Genomic DNA, 14,524 nt, shown 5'->3' on the forward strand with positions numbered 1-14,524 from the left:
TTAATATAATTTGTGAAGAAAATTTTCAAATATATGGAGTGACTATTAAGCAAGTACTTTTTTTTAAACCACCATTACAGAGTGACTAGTGCTTAAGACTGTGATGAAAGAAATAGCTTTACATATGAGACATTTTACAAAGAGAAGCTGGATTAAAATGTAACAAATAAAGGATGTTATAAATTTAAATAACAAATAAATATAAGCATGTAACATATATTGGCTACATATCAATAAAGACTTTTTTCCTTAACTTACCTGCCAGATAGAGGGCAAATGATATAAATCTGTGGTAGCGAATGAGGAACTGAAGTTGCTCTTCTCTTTGAACAAATGTAGCAAAATAATCAGCTACAGTCTCTCCATAGAAAAAGTAGTTTACACATAGTAGAAAGTACCTATAATATTAAAACAATTAGCTTCTTTAGATTTGAAATTTTTTTCCCCTCAAACTCAACAAAACTATTTTCTACAGTTTGATGATGACACAAAGTTCAAAACCAAGTCGAGAAGACCAGTTCATGATATATTCCACCAAAATGCTTTTTTTTCCTGTTTTAAACTTAATTTCAAACTTATCAGTCAACAAAAATTTACTGAATAGTTCATGCCTTTATTTAGCTCAATATCTAAATGCCAGAGACAGATAATTAGGAAACAATGTAGAAAATACTAGACATACACTCACTCTCTCTCATACACTCTCAGACACACACACACACAGCATTAAGTTTATAATGAAAATTCACTCCCAGCTACTCACAGGTCTAATGTTTTGTAAAGATCCTAAGCCAAATTCCCACCTGCCCTAGGGAAGATCAACAGGAAAAGAAAGTAGAGGTAATTTGACCTCTAACCTCCACCCTCCTGCCCTGCACACACTGGGGTCTTGCCCCCTCTTCTCAATGCTCCAGATGCACTCTAGTTGAACAGTGACTCAAAAAGGGTAGCTGTGGGGAACGGAGCTAGCAGCAGGCAAAAATCTCTGGGAAAAACTTTAAAAACTTGATAAATGGCCTGTCCTTTCTCCCAGTTCTGGTATATCTTTGTCCTCAGGGAGAAGCTGAACCCATGAGATTTTGCTGATGGGAGCATGTGTGAGCCAGAACAAAAGGCTGAGAAACACTGCCTTAGGGTTCCTCCTGGACTCCTCCTTAGAAGGGCAGAGTCCTAGGCAACCAGGAGGGCAGCAGAAGACGAAAGGGGTGGTTTCCCTCTGGTTCTCATGAATGGAATTACACCCCACTGCTCCCAAAGGGAAGTATTTTAATTTTTATCAGCTGTATTACCATTTTTCTCTCTCCTACAATGGAAACTGTGTCGCCTCTGTAAGGCTGTCACAGCCTACTCCAGCCACCAATCCAACTTTTTGGCCACTACTCCCTAATAAATATACACCTTCTGCTCAGGAGGGCCAGGAAGATCTCACCATCTGTGGCACATGCCTCTTCTGTCCCACATCTGAAACCTGATGGGTGATGCTTCCCCAACCCAGAACACTCTTCTCTAGCCAAAGCCTGTCTTTATTTCAAGTAACAGTTTCTCTCTCACCTTCTCCAAGAAGCCTCTACAATCACTGGAGCCCATCTTGACCTACCTTTTTCTTCCCCCTACACTTAAAATCAATCCTGCACGGTTTAGCTTTTAATTACTCTCCGACTACTTAATCTACCTAACACTCCCTGTACACACTGCCACTCATGAAGAAACTTTCCAGAAGGAAAAATTAAGTGTTAACAAAACCAAGAAACTGTTTTCAACTACCATAAACCCAAAAAGTGATTCGTTTGTTATAAGATACTGGCCCCTCTGGCTGATACTAATCAAACAACTATATTCAAAGACATGGCCTGTTAGGTTAATTATGAACTATCATATTATCATGTTTCATGTTCAAGGTCCTGATAACTAAGAAACCTAGAAAGTTTTAAAAATATATAAAGCTTTAAATATTAAAATTATTTGGTGATTTTTATGCAGTAATTTTACATGCATTTGTACATATACAATATTTCAGAGGCTGGTAACTGCCTTGAAATATTTAGCAGGGTGTCTTACGCACTGACCCCAGAGTCTTCCTCTTCCCTCTGACTACCCTCCTTGTTGCATGTCACAGGGCCCAGGGCCTGGAGGAGACCAAACCAGAAGCAGCAAAGGTGAGGTCATCCCTCCTCTCACTGCCCTGCCCCCTGCCCCCTGCCGGCATCCTGGGGCCTATGGGGGCTTTGGAGAAGGTGGGCCAGCCTGCAGGGGTGGGGATGGGAGGGGAGGAGGGAGACAGACATTCAGCTTGGGCTTTCCTGTCCTGAATAAACCACTGATCACTCAAAAAAAAAAAAGACCAAAACAGACAAAACAAAACAAAAAAACCCATAACTATTTTCATATCTCATCTTCAAGTCTTTGTAGAAATATCAAATTTTGTGTGTGGTCTCATATCAACTGAGGGGAAATAAGGCAAAAGATTACACATATTCATAACATTTTACAAAATGAAACTTTCTGTTAAAATTGTAATTATAGGGCTTCCCTGGTGGCGCAGTGGTTGAGAGTCCGCCCGCCGATGCGGGGGACGTGGGTTCGTGCCCCGGTCCGGGAGGATCCCACGTGCCGCGGAGCGGCTGGGCCCGTGAGCCTTGGCCGCTGAGCCTGCGCCTCCGGAGCCTGTGCTCCGCAACGGGAGAGGCCACAGCAGTGAGAGGCCCGCGTACCGCAAAAAAAAAAAAAAAAAAAAAAAAAAAAAAATTGTAATTATAAAGGATATAAAAATGTGTCGAATATAATGCTGAGGTTTTTAAAAAGAGCACAAGAATAGTGTTTATATTCAATTTAAATCAGGTATCTCTACAAAGAGTGAAAGATGAGATATGAAAATAGTTGTGTTGAAATGGGAGAGTTAAGGGTAATTTCCTTCTCTCAAAATTCAATTTCATTCTTTTAATTTATATTTCTTTAAAATCAATCTATAAGGTCAACCGTGTAGATACTGATTGATCAGGATACTTCCTTACAAACTTTAGAAAAGAATCAGATTTTCATATCTGAAACAGTTTTAAGTCACTTACCAGCTTAGTGTTCTAAACCAAGGTAGGTCATAAGAATGATAGACTCTGTAACCTATAGTGATAATTTCATGGAAGCATTTCACTTGGATGCCTAGAACCTGAAACCAAGAGAAAACATTAACATACATTTCTCAATATTTACATTTATGGTTAGTTATTTAATAAGTAGCTTGTTGTCACATGTATTTTAAAAATCTCCAGCCTACCCACTTTTAGTTAGTCTAAATATCAGCAGCAAGAATTCAATATTCAACTTCTCTATAATCAAGTGATATCCCAAAGAGGAAAGCAAAACAATGTTTTAGTCAAAAAGTTTGAGAGATCCTTCCCAGGGTAGGAGGTGGCATTGTAGTTTAGAGTTTGAGGGGTATAGTCTGATTGGGAACACAGCTGACTAGGCTTTATCCCTCATTACTGCTTCATTTCTTGTGGTTGTCCATCTCAAGATGGATGGTCTTTCTGTCCATTTGTTTCTTGAGTCATCCTAGGAAAATGATCATAAGTGAAAGTTTGCTTGTATATATTTTTAACCATACAACCTGGTAGTCTTGCGAAGGATAAAGATACTATCAGGACAAATAGCTAAAATATCTTTACCCAGTCACCCAGGGGTTTGGGCATGAGCTTTTCATTCTTCCCTCCATGCCAACTCTCCCATAGCCAGCTACACACATCTCTGATCAACCCAAGCAGTGCTTCCTTGACAAATTATAAGCAGCCTTCTACATCTGCAGCCCCGCTGGCCAGTCAAGTGAGTCCATGCAGTTCTGTCTGCATAGTGTCCAATACACATGCCTAGTAAATCGGTTTATATTCAAGAATCCCTTTTTGATGGTCTATGTAGCTGTCCTTCAAACTGCTAAATCCACCAATCTGGGTGAAGGTAATTTCTGAGACTGCAGCATCATATCCAATGTTTGGCTTAAGACAATTCCAAGACTCAAAGAGCAAATGGCAAGCTGATCACTCATCACCATAAACTAAGAGATTCAAACCTTTGTGAATATAGCAGACTAACTTTTTCAACCTCTAGAGAATATACCCAAGGGCTTGTTTTTGTACAACCCTGGAGTTAAGAATGGATTTTATATTTTTAAAGAGTTAAAAATAAAAAACAAAGATTATATGACAGACACATATGTGGCTCCTTAAAGCCTAAAATACAACAATATGGTCCTTTACAGAAAGAGCTAACCAAAGTCTGCCAAAGAATATACTTTGGGATTTCTTTTTGAGATCGCCACAAATCAGCTTTCCCAAACCTACTGCCCAGGATATTCTTAAGCTATTTTTCCCCACTATACCTAGTACATGTCCAATGACATACTTAAAAGAAGTAGTTGTGTCCCCTCAGCCATACAGTAAGAAAATATTATGCCAAACTATTACAAATAGTTCTTTTAAGAAAAACTCATAAATGTGTTATATTATAAACACAAGAGGAAATTTAAATACTGTCCTTCAAATAGCCTTTGTGTATAACATCAAGTCATTTTTTTAACAATAATAATCCAAGAATGGGGACAATGCTAGATGTTAAGATAAAATGGCAAAGTCATGCTATTTATAGAACCAAGGGCTTTTAGAATATCAAATGAACTGATGCTACTTCTATGAATACATTTGTTCAAGAGCAACCATTAGCACTATATATGGTGTTTCACTGAAAGAAGAAAAAAAGAATTTTTAATATCACACACATACATGTATATGGTTGTCACTTATAGCTTACCAGTAGAATATGGAACTGCTGGGAAAATAGAAAACAGGGAACTCAAAATAATAGACTAAGAACTGGGTGATCACACAGAAACTGATACGCCATGCCATCAATACTGGCAGCAATTCATTGGTAGGACACTGTTGGCCCGATTAATGTGTTATGAGCATTAAAAACAACAATCGATATGTAAATACCTACTCTGCTAGTTACTGAAGATTCAGAGAAATAATACAGGGTTTTTGTTCTCAAAGAGGCATAGTCTTTCAGGGAGAACACACACAACTACAATACCATGTGGAAACAGCCACATGGATATAAGCACAGGCAGACAAAAAACCTGTGGTAAGGGTGGGGATGGGCCCAGTTGGGGTGAAGGAGAAGGATGTACAGAGTCATGTACACAGGAGAGGAGGAGGACGTTAAGGGAACTACAAGTAGTCCAGAGCTGCTGGAACACAAAGCTGGGGTGAGAAGTAGAGAGAGATGAGTCTGGTCACAGCGCCACAGGAAACAGCATGAAAGGCTGCACAGAGGAGTTGGTGCCGATCATGAAAGGACATGATCAGACGTGAATGTCTGGGGATAACAGAGGTAGAAAGAACTGACTGGAGAAGCAGCAAGAGAAGAGACAGTAAGGCAGGCAAGATACCACCATCCAGATGAGTATGGATAAGTGCCAGAAGACGGTGGAGTATAAGGAATGAGAGACATCAAGGAGGTAGAACTGACTGGATTTGGTGCTTGAGGAAACTGGGGAGCTAAGGGAGAGAGGGGAACGCAGAACACCACCAGGGAAGGCTTGGAAAAGTAGATAGAGTTATGCAGAATGGCTGGCGATAGAACAGAAGTTCAGATTTAGATATGTTGAGCTGGAACTATGTGTTATCCAAATAAAAGTGCCTATTTTCACTCTGGGAATCTATTTGAAGAAAATAATCCTGCATATGAAAAAGCTTTATATTCTAATATGTTTAGGATAATTTTATTCACAATAAAGAAAAACCAGACTATAACCTGAACGTCTAAAAATAACACACTGCTCTAAATAACTTATGATGTACTACATTTCACTGAGTAGATGAAGGTATTAAAGCTGATGGCTATAAAGACCATGGAGCAACACAAAACATTCAATATTTAGTTTAAAAAGGATACAAAATTTTAGTCACACTATAATTACAATCATGGTTTTTAAAAGAAAAAAGATGAAAGGAAATACATCAAATGGCAGTATTAATTGAGTTGTGGTGGTTGATGATAGGGTTGGAATGATTTTTTTTAAATTATCTATTTTCCAAAGTAATTTCAATATACTTTTATGACTCTCACAATGGGAAAAAAAACTAATGCACTATTTAAAAATAAGTTAAATAGGGCTTCCCTGGTGGCGCAGTGGTTGAGAGTCTGCCTGCCAATGCAGGGGACACGGGTTCATGCCCCGGTCCGGGAAGATCCCACATGCCGCGGAGTGGCTGGGCCCGTGAGCCATGGCCGCTGAGCCTGCGCGTCCAGAGCCTGTGCTCCGCAACAGGAGAGGCCACAACAGTGAGAGGCCTGCGTACCGCAAAAAAAAATTAATAATAATAAAAAATAAAAATAAGTTAAATAATGTGAATTAAAACAGTTATTATAGGAGTTCCAGGAAGGGGTGGGGGAACCTCTTATATCTTTTATATGTTCACATCTACCTTTAAATCAAAATATGCTTTAGCAACTCCATCACTTAGAAAGTGTGATTCCAAGCTGTGACTGCAACAATTAAAGCACTATAAATAGAAGGTTGGAGGAAAAAAACTCCTTTTATTTTAAGGAATATGAGTATGAGTTCCATCTTAAAATAGTAACTATCATTTGCTAGAAGTAAGTTTTTAATAAAACTCTCTTGAATTCGTCAGGTTTTTTTTTTGTTTTGTTTTGTTTTGTTTTGCGGTACGTGGGTCTCTCACTGTCGTGGCCTCTCCCATTGCGGAGCACAGGCTCCGGATGCGCAGGCTCAGCGGCCATGGCTCACAGGCCCAGCCACTCCGTGGCATGTGGGATCCTCCTGGACCTGGGCACGAACCCAGGTCCCCTGCATTGGGAGGCGGACTCTCAACCACTGCGCCACCAGGGAAGCCCGAATTCGTCATTTTTGAGTGCTGATATTATAAGGCAAACGCAAACTAGGTACAATGTGTACTTCTCAAAATATAAATATAAATGACCTAGTCAGGGTTGTGAATGTAAATAATACCTTAAAACACATAAAGGTAGTATCAATTGAGTACCAAGTGTGTGTATATCCATCCATGTTCCCTTAACATAAACATCATAAATACAACTGAGATGGATGAAGACAAATAATAAAAAGGAGGGACACTGTACATATCCCCAAGAGCAGGCCCTCGCTGTTCACTGCTAAACCATGTTCAGCACCCAGGAAATGTGTGATGTTCGTCACCAATGTATTTCTCCTTCTTACTTCTATCACTTTGGGCTTCAAGTGTTTCATACTTCTTTAGATATAAAGGCTTTTATACACAGGGAATCCTTTGCTGTGAAAATCCTTCCTCCAAGGTCTCCCCTTCATCCCAGTGTATCCTACTCAACTTTCAAGATCGCAGTGCAGATGCTGGGCACTGGATAAAGTCTGGAAAGTCTCCTGGCTTCCCCCTTTGCTCTCATAGCATCCAATTCTTTTTTTCAAATGCTTACTGCAGTTTATGATTACATATCTGATCAGTTATTTAATATGTAGACAGTAAGCTCCATGAGGGCAGACACAGGTGCATTTTTCTCAGCATGACTGCATCATTCCCCAGAACTGCCTGGCATGTAGCAGGCATCCTGAAGCATGTGTTAAATGAATGAATTAAAAGCTGAAAAAATGTGTCTGACTTCATAACTTGTTGGGCTTCCCATATACAACAAAATCCCAAACTCCCAGAATGGCTTTTGCTTGCCTCTCTAGTCTCATCCCTAGACACTCTCCACATGTATAACTCACAAACCCCCCAACGGACCACAATCTCTCCTTACTACACCCCTGCCCCTGATATCCCCAACTTGGAATGCCCTCCCCCATCCAGTGCTTCTTTATGACTCAGCTTTCACATCACCTCCTCTGGAAGTCTTCCCTCATCTCTCTCTCAGACTGGATGAGGTCATTTTTTTACTGTGCTCTTCCAACAAGATCTATCATGGGGTTTATTCCACTCATTTACCACACCGTTTATTCATATGGTTACTTACATGTCTCTGCCATTAGAATGAGTCCCCTGAAGTCAGGGATCTAGCTAATAGTCATATATGTTGAAGTCGTGTGTGGTGTGTGTGTTTCTGTTCTACCTAATGCTTGGTGCAATGTCTGACACAAAGTTGTGTATCTACTGAATATCACGTATACTTGATACACACTGAAAGGCCAATTTGCAAATGGAAAAGATCAGTCCAGGTCATTTCATGAACCAGAAGATGCTTAAAGGAACTAAATTTGCTCTGTCAAGTCTTGAACCACCTTCTTTTTCATGACATGATCAAACTTACTTCAATATCAATGCTGAAAAACAACGCAAGAGACACTTGGGCAAACACTTACAAGAAGCATCAGCATAAAGGATCCCATATAGATGATCAGGAAAAACAATGAAATCATAGTTAGAGTAAGAATTCCACGAATCCACCAGTTTTTCCACCTAAAAAGGAAATATTTGTAGAGTTAGCATTAACGTGTTCTTAAATTTTTGTGTGTCGTTTCAGTAATGAGTTGCCAGACTTACAGGTTTCCCTTAACTATATTTTAGGAATCCCCGATACTTTACCTAATACAATAACAACAACGCAAACCAACCAAACAAACCAATAGCATTCACTCACTCACTGAGAGCTAAAGGAAATGTAAAAATTCTGTTAGCCGAAGAAAAAAACTAGTTTTTGCTCCATGTGAACGAGGATGAATCGCGAGGCTGGGAGGTGAGCTGGCCAACGCAGGTGTGCGCACGTTCCGCCCGGGGCCACTCAGGTGGGAAGGAGGAGCCAGGTGCACAGCCCTCCCAAAGGGCGTCTGTCCTTCCGTGTGGTGGATAAAAAGAGTATGGATTTTAAGGTGGTGTAGAACAGAGAGCATGGCCTTGCAGTGAGAAAAAGTAAAGAAAGGACAATGCGGAACTGTAACTGGAGAGCACCGCAATTTCAGGGAAATGAGGAAGGTGTGGGGAGGTCCGTCATTGAGGGCAAGGCCAGACGGAAGGTCAGTTCTTTCTGTTGCTCAGCGTGTGCTGCCTGCTTTCCTGCGGGACAGAGCCTTTCGTAGAAAAGTATTCTCTTCCCTTGGGCCTCTGCTGGTGCTTAGAGCACAGATTCCCTGAGGCACACCTGGCTGGTCCCCGGTAGACTGAGACTTGACCTCCTCGACCCTCTGCTGTCAGTAGGGGCCTGGGGAGCCCATCTGCCTGCCCCCCATCACCGCAGGAGCCTCACACTTCACCCCCAGTGTACCTTACAAATATTTTCACTCTTTATGTGGCTACGTCATAAGAAATGTCAGCAGCCACTGTATGAAACACCTCAGATCGTTCTAACAACACCTATAGAAGCATGATGCTTTCTGAATCTAAAACTGCTGCCCTCTGAGTTTATTCATTCTACACTCATTTTACTCACAGTAAAGTTTTTAAATAATTTTCTGATTTCTATTAATTCAAATGCTAACATTTAAAATATATCACAAGAGATTTTGACCCAACGTATAGTAACATATATGCACTGTATTCTAAGCACAAGCCCTCGTTCTCCTCTCTGTAACAGAAATATTAGCTGATTTCATCCATTTATCGAATACTGATTACACTCCCTGCTTTCAATCACTCTCCTATATAGCCTAGATACCCCTAACTACTCTTCCTCAAATATCCCTTTGATCATGTCCTTTCTGCACACAAGACCTAAAATGCCAACATTAAGTCCAAACTCTTTTATATAGTTTCCAAGGTTTTTCACAAGGTGGTCAAATTGTACTTACCCAACTTTCTTTCCCTCTACTGTTTAGTTAAGTATGTAGACTCATACATTTTTCATGAGACGGTAAGCTTTGGGGCTGAACTGAAATGAATGCAGAATCAAAAATGCTCCAGCTGAAAGGTTCTATTTGACTTAATAGAACGATCTCTTTGAGGATGAATGAATGGATTAGGAAACTGGGCTAGGTCGCACAGCTAGTCAGAGGTACATAAAGGACCATAAGCCAGCCTCCTGGTAATAATCCTGTCTTCCTTGCACGAACCTCAGAAATGTACTTAGCCCTCCTTCATAACTGATTCTCAGATTCAGAATTACTGAGAACCTCTTCTAGAGAAGAGGACACTACCCAAGTGTCAGAAATCAGTCCTTGGTGGGAGTTGAAAGGTCCAAGTGTACCTCTAATGTTAAAGGGCTGGCTCTGAACGGCAGGCAGAGAACGGTAGCTTCTGAGAACCAGAGATTTAAACAAAGACCTACTCTCTTTTATTATACAGATGTCACTCCAGCCAGAAAAATTCCCCTCCCCAACAAGATCAAAGACTTAATTGCCTTATTTTAATTTAAATGACTCCCCAAATCTCCCAAGAATACTTAACACAAAGTTAAGCACATAAAAGCACATACTTAAACTTAATATATATATCCATTGATACAGTAACCCAATGTTATCTCTCAGGGGAGAAGCACTGAATTCAAAACAGAGCATTGATAGGCAAAAAAATATGTACCATTGTTACTAAAATCCAGAGGAAAGTCTGGTTCCGAATTCAAAATTCTTGATTTCCTTTACCATGCCACCATGATCACATTAGAGAAAGCCTTAATTTTGAGTCCAAGTCATCACCTCACAGATTGTTTTAGGTAAAGGAACTCAGAATCAGTAGAGAAATCCATTCAAGTCTCATGTTTCCAGGACCTATATGAGCTAGAAATGAAATTTCTAAAAAGTATATAATTAAGCAGTGTCCTTTAAAGTGATTATCTAAAGTGGTTACACATTTATTGCTCAAATCAGTTATGTGATGCACAATGTCTTACTGTTACTAAGGGGTTAGTATTCTTAAGGGGTTTTTATTTCAAAAGTAATAAAAATTTATTTTCTTTTTTTTTTCTTTTTGGCCACGCCACACAGCATGTGGGATCCTAGTTCCTCCACCAGGGATCGAACCCATGCCCCTTGCAGTGGAAATGCGGAGTTTTAACCACTGGACCCCTGCGGAAGTCCCAAAAGTAATAAAATTTAAAAAAAAAATTTTCCTAGTGGTACAAGCATAATGAGAAAGACCTAGGTTGACAAGGCAGTTCACCTGAGCCAAGAATTAGGGCACAGAGGCACTCTTCAAGAACAAACAAGAACTTGGTGGGCCATGTAGCAAAGAGCAGGAGTTTTGAGAAAGTCCATCTACCAGCCTTAGAAGGAAGTTGACAGGACGTGTGCAGGTTCCCAGGGAGAAGGAAGATGGCATTATAGAGTACAAGAGCACCAGCAAGACTACGCCTGGGTATTTCCACGGTTTCTCAACCTTCACTAGTAACATTTGAGCCAGATCATTCTTTGTTGTGAAGAGTTGTTCTGTGTACTGTAGGATCTTCCCTGGCCTCTACCTACTAAGTGCCAGCAGCACCATCTCTTATTGCGACAACCTAAAATGTCTCCAGACACTGCCAAATGTTCAGTGGTTGGGGGAAGGTACAAAATCCAAGGCATTGCCCCTTCCAGAGAGAACTACTAAGTTAGACTCATTGCTGAAGAAGCTCTTTACTAAAGGATAGAGCCAGACTTCACTGGCTAATGAATATTCATTTCCACAGACCCATACACGGGTCAAGAAACAGACTGGGACAACTGCCAAGTGACTGAAGACCTTTCACGCTCTTTCCAATTTCAATGGCTTATGCTCTTTTTGGCATTATATATTAGAGCCTTAGAAATAAACATAAATCTTGACCAAGGAATTTCACTTTTAAAATTTTATACTAAGAAAATAATTATTGATGCTAAATAAAAGTTATCTATAAAGAAATATATTTAAAGCAGAGTTGGTTTTAATTGTGAAAATTTAGAAATTGGCTAAATGTCTAGCAATAGCTGTTTAAATTAAGTAAGTTGAACTATAGCTGTACAAAGGAATATATCATACAGCCATTAAAATATTTACACATATTTAAGGATGTTGTTCCTAATACCATGGAATGAAAATGAAAATAGCAAGGCAGAAAACAGTACAATGCTATTTTTACATTACACACACAGGCACACACATGCACACAATGCAAAAAACAAAAAAGTTTCAAAGATAAACATCACAGTATTTTAAATATTAATGTCTTGGTAGGAGGATTATAGGGTTTTCTTCGGCAAACCATGTACATTCCTTATGTAATTAGTATTTTTAATCCTATGCATCTACAATTTCTAAATCTTTGCAAGGCATACTATTTGGGGTATTAAATAAAAAGAGGCTAAAATGTGTAAAATGTAGATTTTAAAACATTTATTTAATCTTTACAGATAAGTTTCTCGAAAAGATTGAAACTAGTCATATATTATCTGCTGTTAAAACCAATTCTTTCATAAACAGAGCACAATGCCTAGGTTCAGAATGTGGCTCTATCACTTGCTAGCTACACGACCCTTGATATAAAACATTTCTGTGCTTCAGTTTCTCCATTTATACAGTTACAGGGTTGCTGTGAGAATAAATTAGTCAACACATATAAAGTGCTTGGAGCAGCACCTAGCAAATATACATGCTCAATAAATACCAGCTACTACTACTTGCCATTGTTGCTTTATGCCAGGAAAAAAAAAATTATTAAGGAAAATCTTGTTATGAATGACACACAGTAATCCAGCATTATTCTTACATAACATCAATATGAAAAAAAATCCAGATCTGAGAAAGACCAGGTGAGATTTTTAAAAAAAAGGTACATCTGTGAACTAGATCATGAAAACAACTGGGAACAAGAACTACTAAAATGATAACCATGCTTTTAATAATGGACAGCAAAAATGTATTCTACTGGCTAAAAAATATGAAAACTCTGTTCTGAACCAATTTATTCTACTATGATCATCCTCTAGGAAATTAAAAATCAGAAAAGCTCACATTACATTTACTAGATATGACTAAATCAGTATTTTTCAAACTCCAATTTATAACCCATGGGTAGTAAAATCAATTTAGTAATCCAGCGTATTTTTGTTCAAAAACATAGAACAGCTATCAAAAATAAAAGAAATCAGAGAGCATCACACATAGCAATGGGAAGAATTGCTTTATAACATTTTTACAGCAGTTAAAATATACATTTGTGTGTCTCTTGGGCATGGTGTAAAATGGACCTCTTACTGTGTGTAACAGTATTTAAAACTTGTAAAAAGAGTGTTCTGTACCAATACTTAAGGTTTCATATGTTAATCTGGATAAAATATTATATTTATTTTGTTTTTATAAATTTTATAATTCATATTACAAAGAATACAATGGAGGGCAATATAAAATTAGCTGAAATTGGGTGGTTATTAAACATTTTAAAGTATAGCACAAATATAAAATGGTAAAGGGTTGTAGAGTTTTGGATTTTAAACTCTGTTAAAAGGGAAAAAAATACCTATATCCATCTGGCATTTGAAAAACAGGGAACAGAGAATATAGAATTTTCTTTTTTAGATGTTCCGATACCAGAAAAGGCAACCTGCTTTGGTAAATGGGTCACTGGCTTCAGAAACCTGGCAGACAAGGGCAGAAATGCCAGGTCCACAACTTGCTAGCTCTGTAACCTTCACCAGTTAAACTCTCAGACTTGGTTTTCCCACACTTAAGATTTTAAGGATGAACGAAAGGATGTACATCAAGCCTCTAATAGTGTGCTCATATATGGTGAAAAAGTGTAAAGCCTCCTCTCATAGCTCTAAAACTCACCAAAAGTGAAATTTATTACATTGGACATGGTCCAGGATAACCTCACAGCTTATCTTGTGTACCCATTAGATTCATCTTCAACCAACCATACCTTGAAGACAAACCAGATAGAGCTTTCTTGAGGATCTCAGGGGTTCTATCTGAGGATGGTGGAATTTCTGGAATATCAGAATCTGTTCTGGAATCCAAATCTCCATATCTGTCATCAATATCTGTTTCCTAAAGTTAAAGAAAAAAGAAAATCACTTTTCAAAATAAAAGGAAGAAAAAGCACATCCTTGCCAATGTATTTATTTATTGCTCAGTGTGCCAACTCTCCTTTATATAACTTAAAACAAAAAAATAACTATTAACTTATCTTGAATATCCAAGCATTGTTGTACATCCTAGTTAGAAAAGTTTGATTATCTTTGCTAAAGTCTATCAATATAAAGGATTAATTTAAACAAAAGACACAAAAAGAAACTCCTATATTATCTAAATCAGAAATTTTCCACAGAATCAAACATTTATTGTTTTTCTACTTAACAGAGAATACAGTGTTAATGCCACATAGATTCTGATCAACTGTACATAGTCTCTTTTTTTATTTGATTACAATCAAAGCATCAACAAGAGGAATGTCTTACACTGGCATAGCATTTTAGATAGATAGATAGATAGATAGAGAAGACGAATCCAGCCTCTGTACCCTGACCCTGTGTTAAATCTCAGAGAGTTTTGGGTGAAGTAGAAAAGAATAGTTCTATTGCTTTGCCAGGCAAAGGGGGCCACAGTGGGCTAATGCCCTCAAAACCCATGTGTCCCAA

General features: G+C 38.7%; 1 protein-coding gene across 1 annotated transcript in view; it reads right to left on the reverse strand.

Moving 5' to 3' along the window:
• CDS1 (CDP-diacylglycerol synthase 1) overlaps positions 1 to 14,524 on the reverse strand; it is a gene marked incomplete at its 5' end in the record, with an annotated part of 69,208 nt that overhangs the window by 30,465 nt on the left and 24,219 nt on the right. Inside the window, 4 exons of the mRNA XM_079714981.1 lie at positions 259 to 398; positions 3,066 to 3,163; positions 8,366 to 8,462; positions 13,807 to 13,934. Coding sequence (XP_079571107.1) covers positions 259 to 398; positions 3,066 to 3,163; positions 8,366 to 8,462; positions 13,807 to 13,934 — 463 coding nt within the window. The remainder of the gene's footprint in view (positions 1 to 258; positions 399 to 3,065; positions 3,164 to 8,365; positions 8,463 to 13,806; positions 13,935 to 14,524) is intronic.

The sequence above is a fragment of the Hyperoodon ampullatus genome (genome assembly GCF_949752795.1).
Source record: "Hyperoodon ampullatus genome assembly, chromosome: 1".
Classification (NCBI taxonomy): domain Eukaryota; kingdom Metazoa; phylum Chordata; class Mammalia; order Artiodactyla; family Ziphiidae; genus Hyperoodon; species Hyperoodon ampullatus.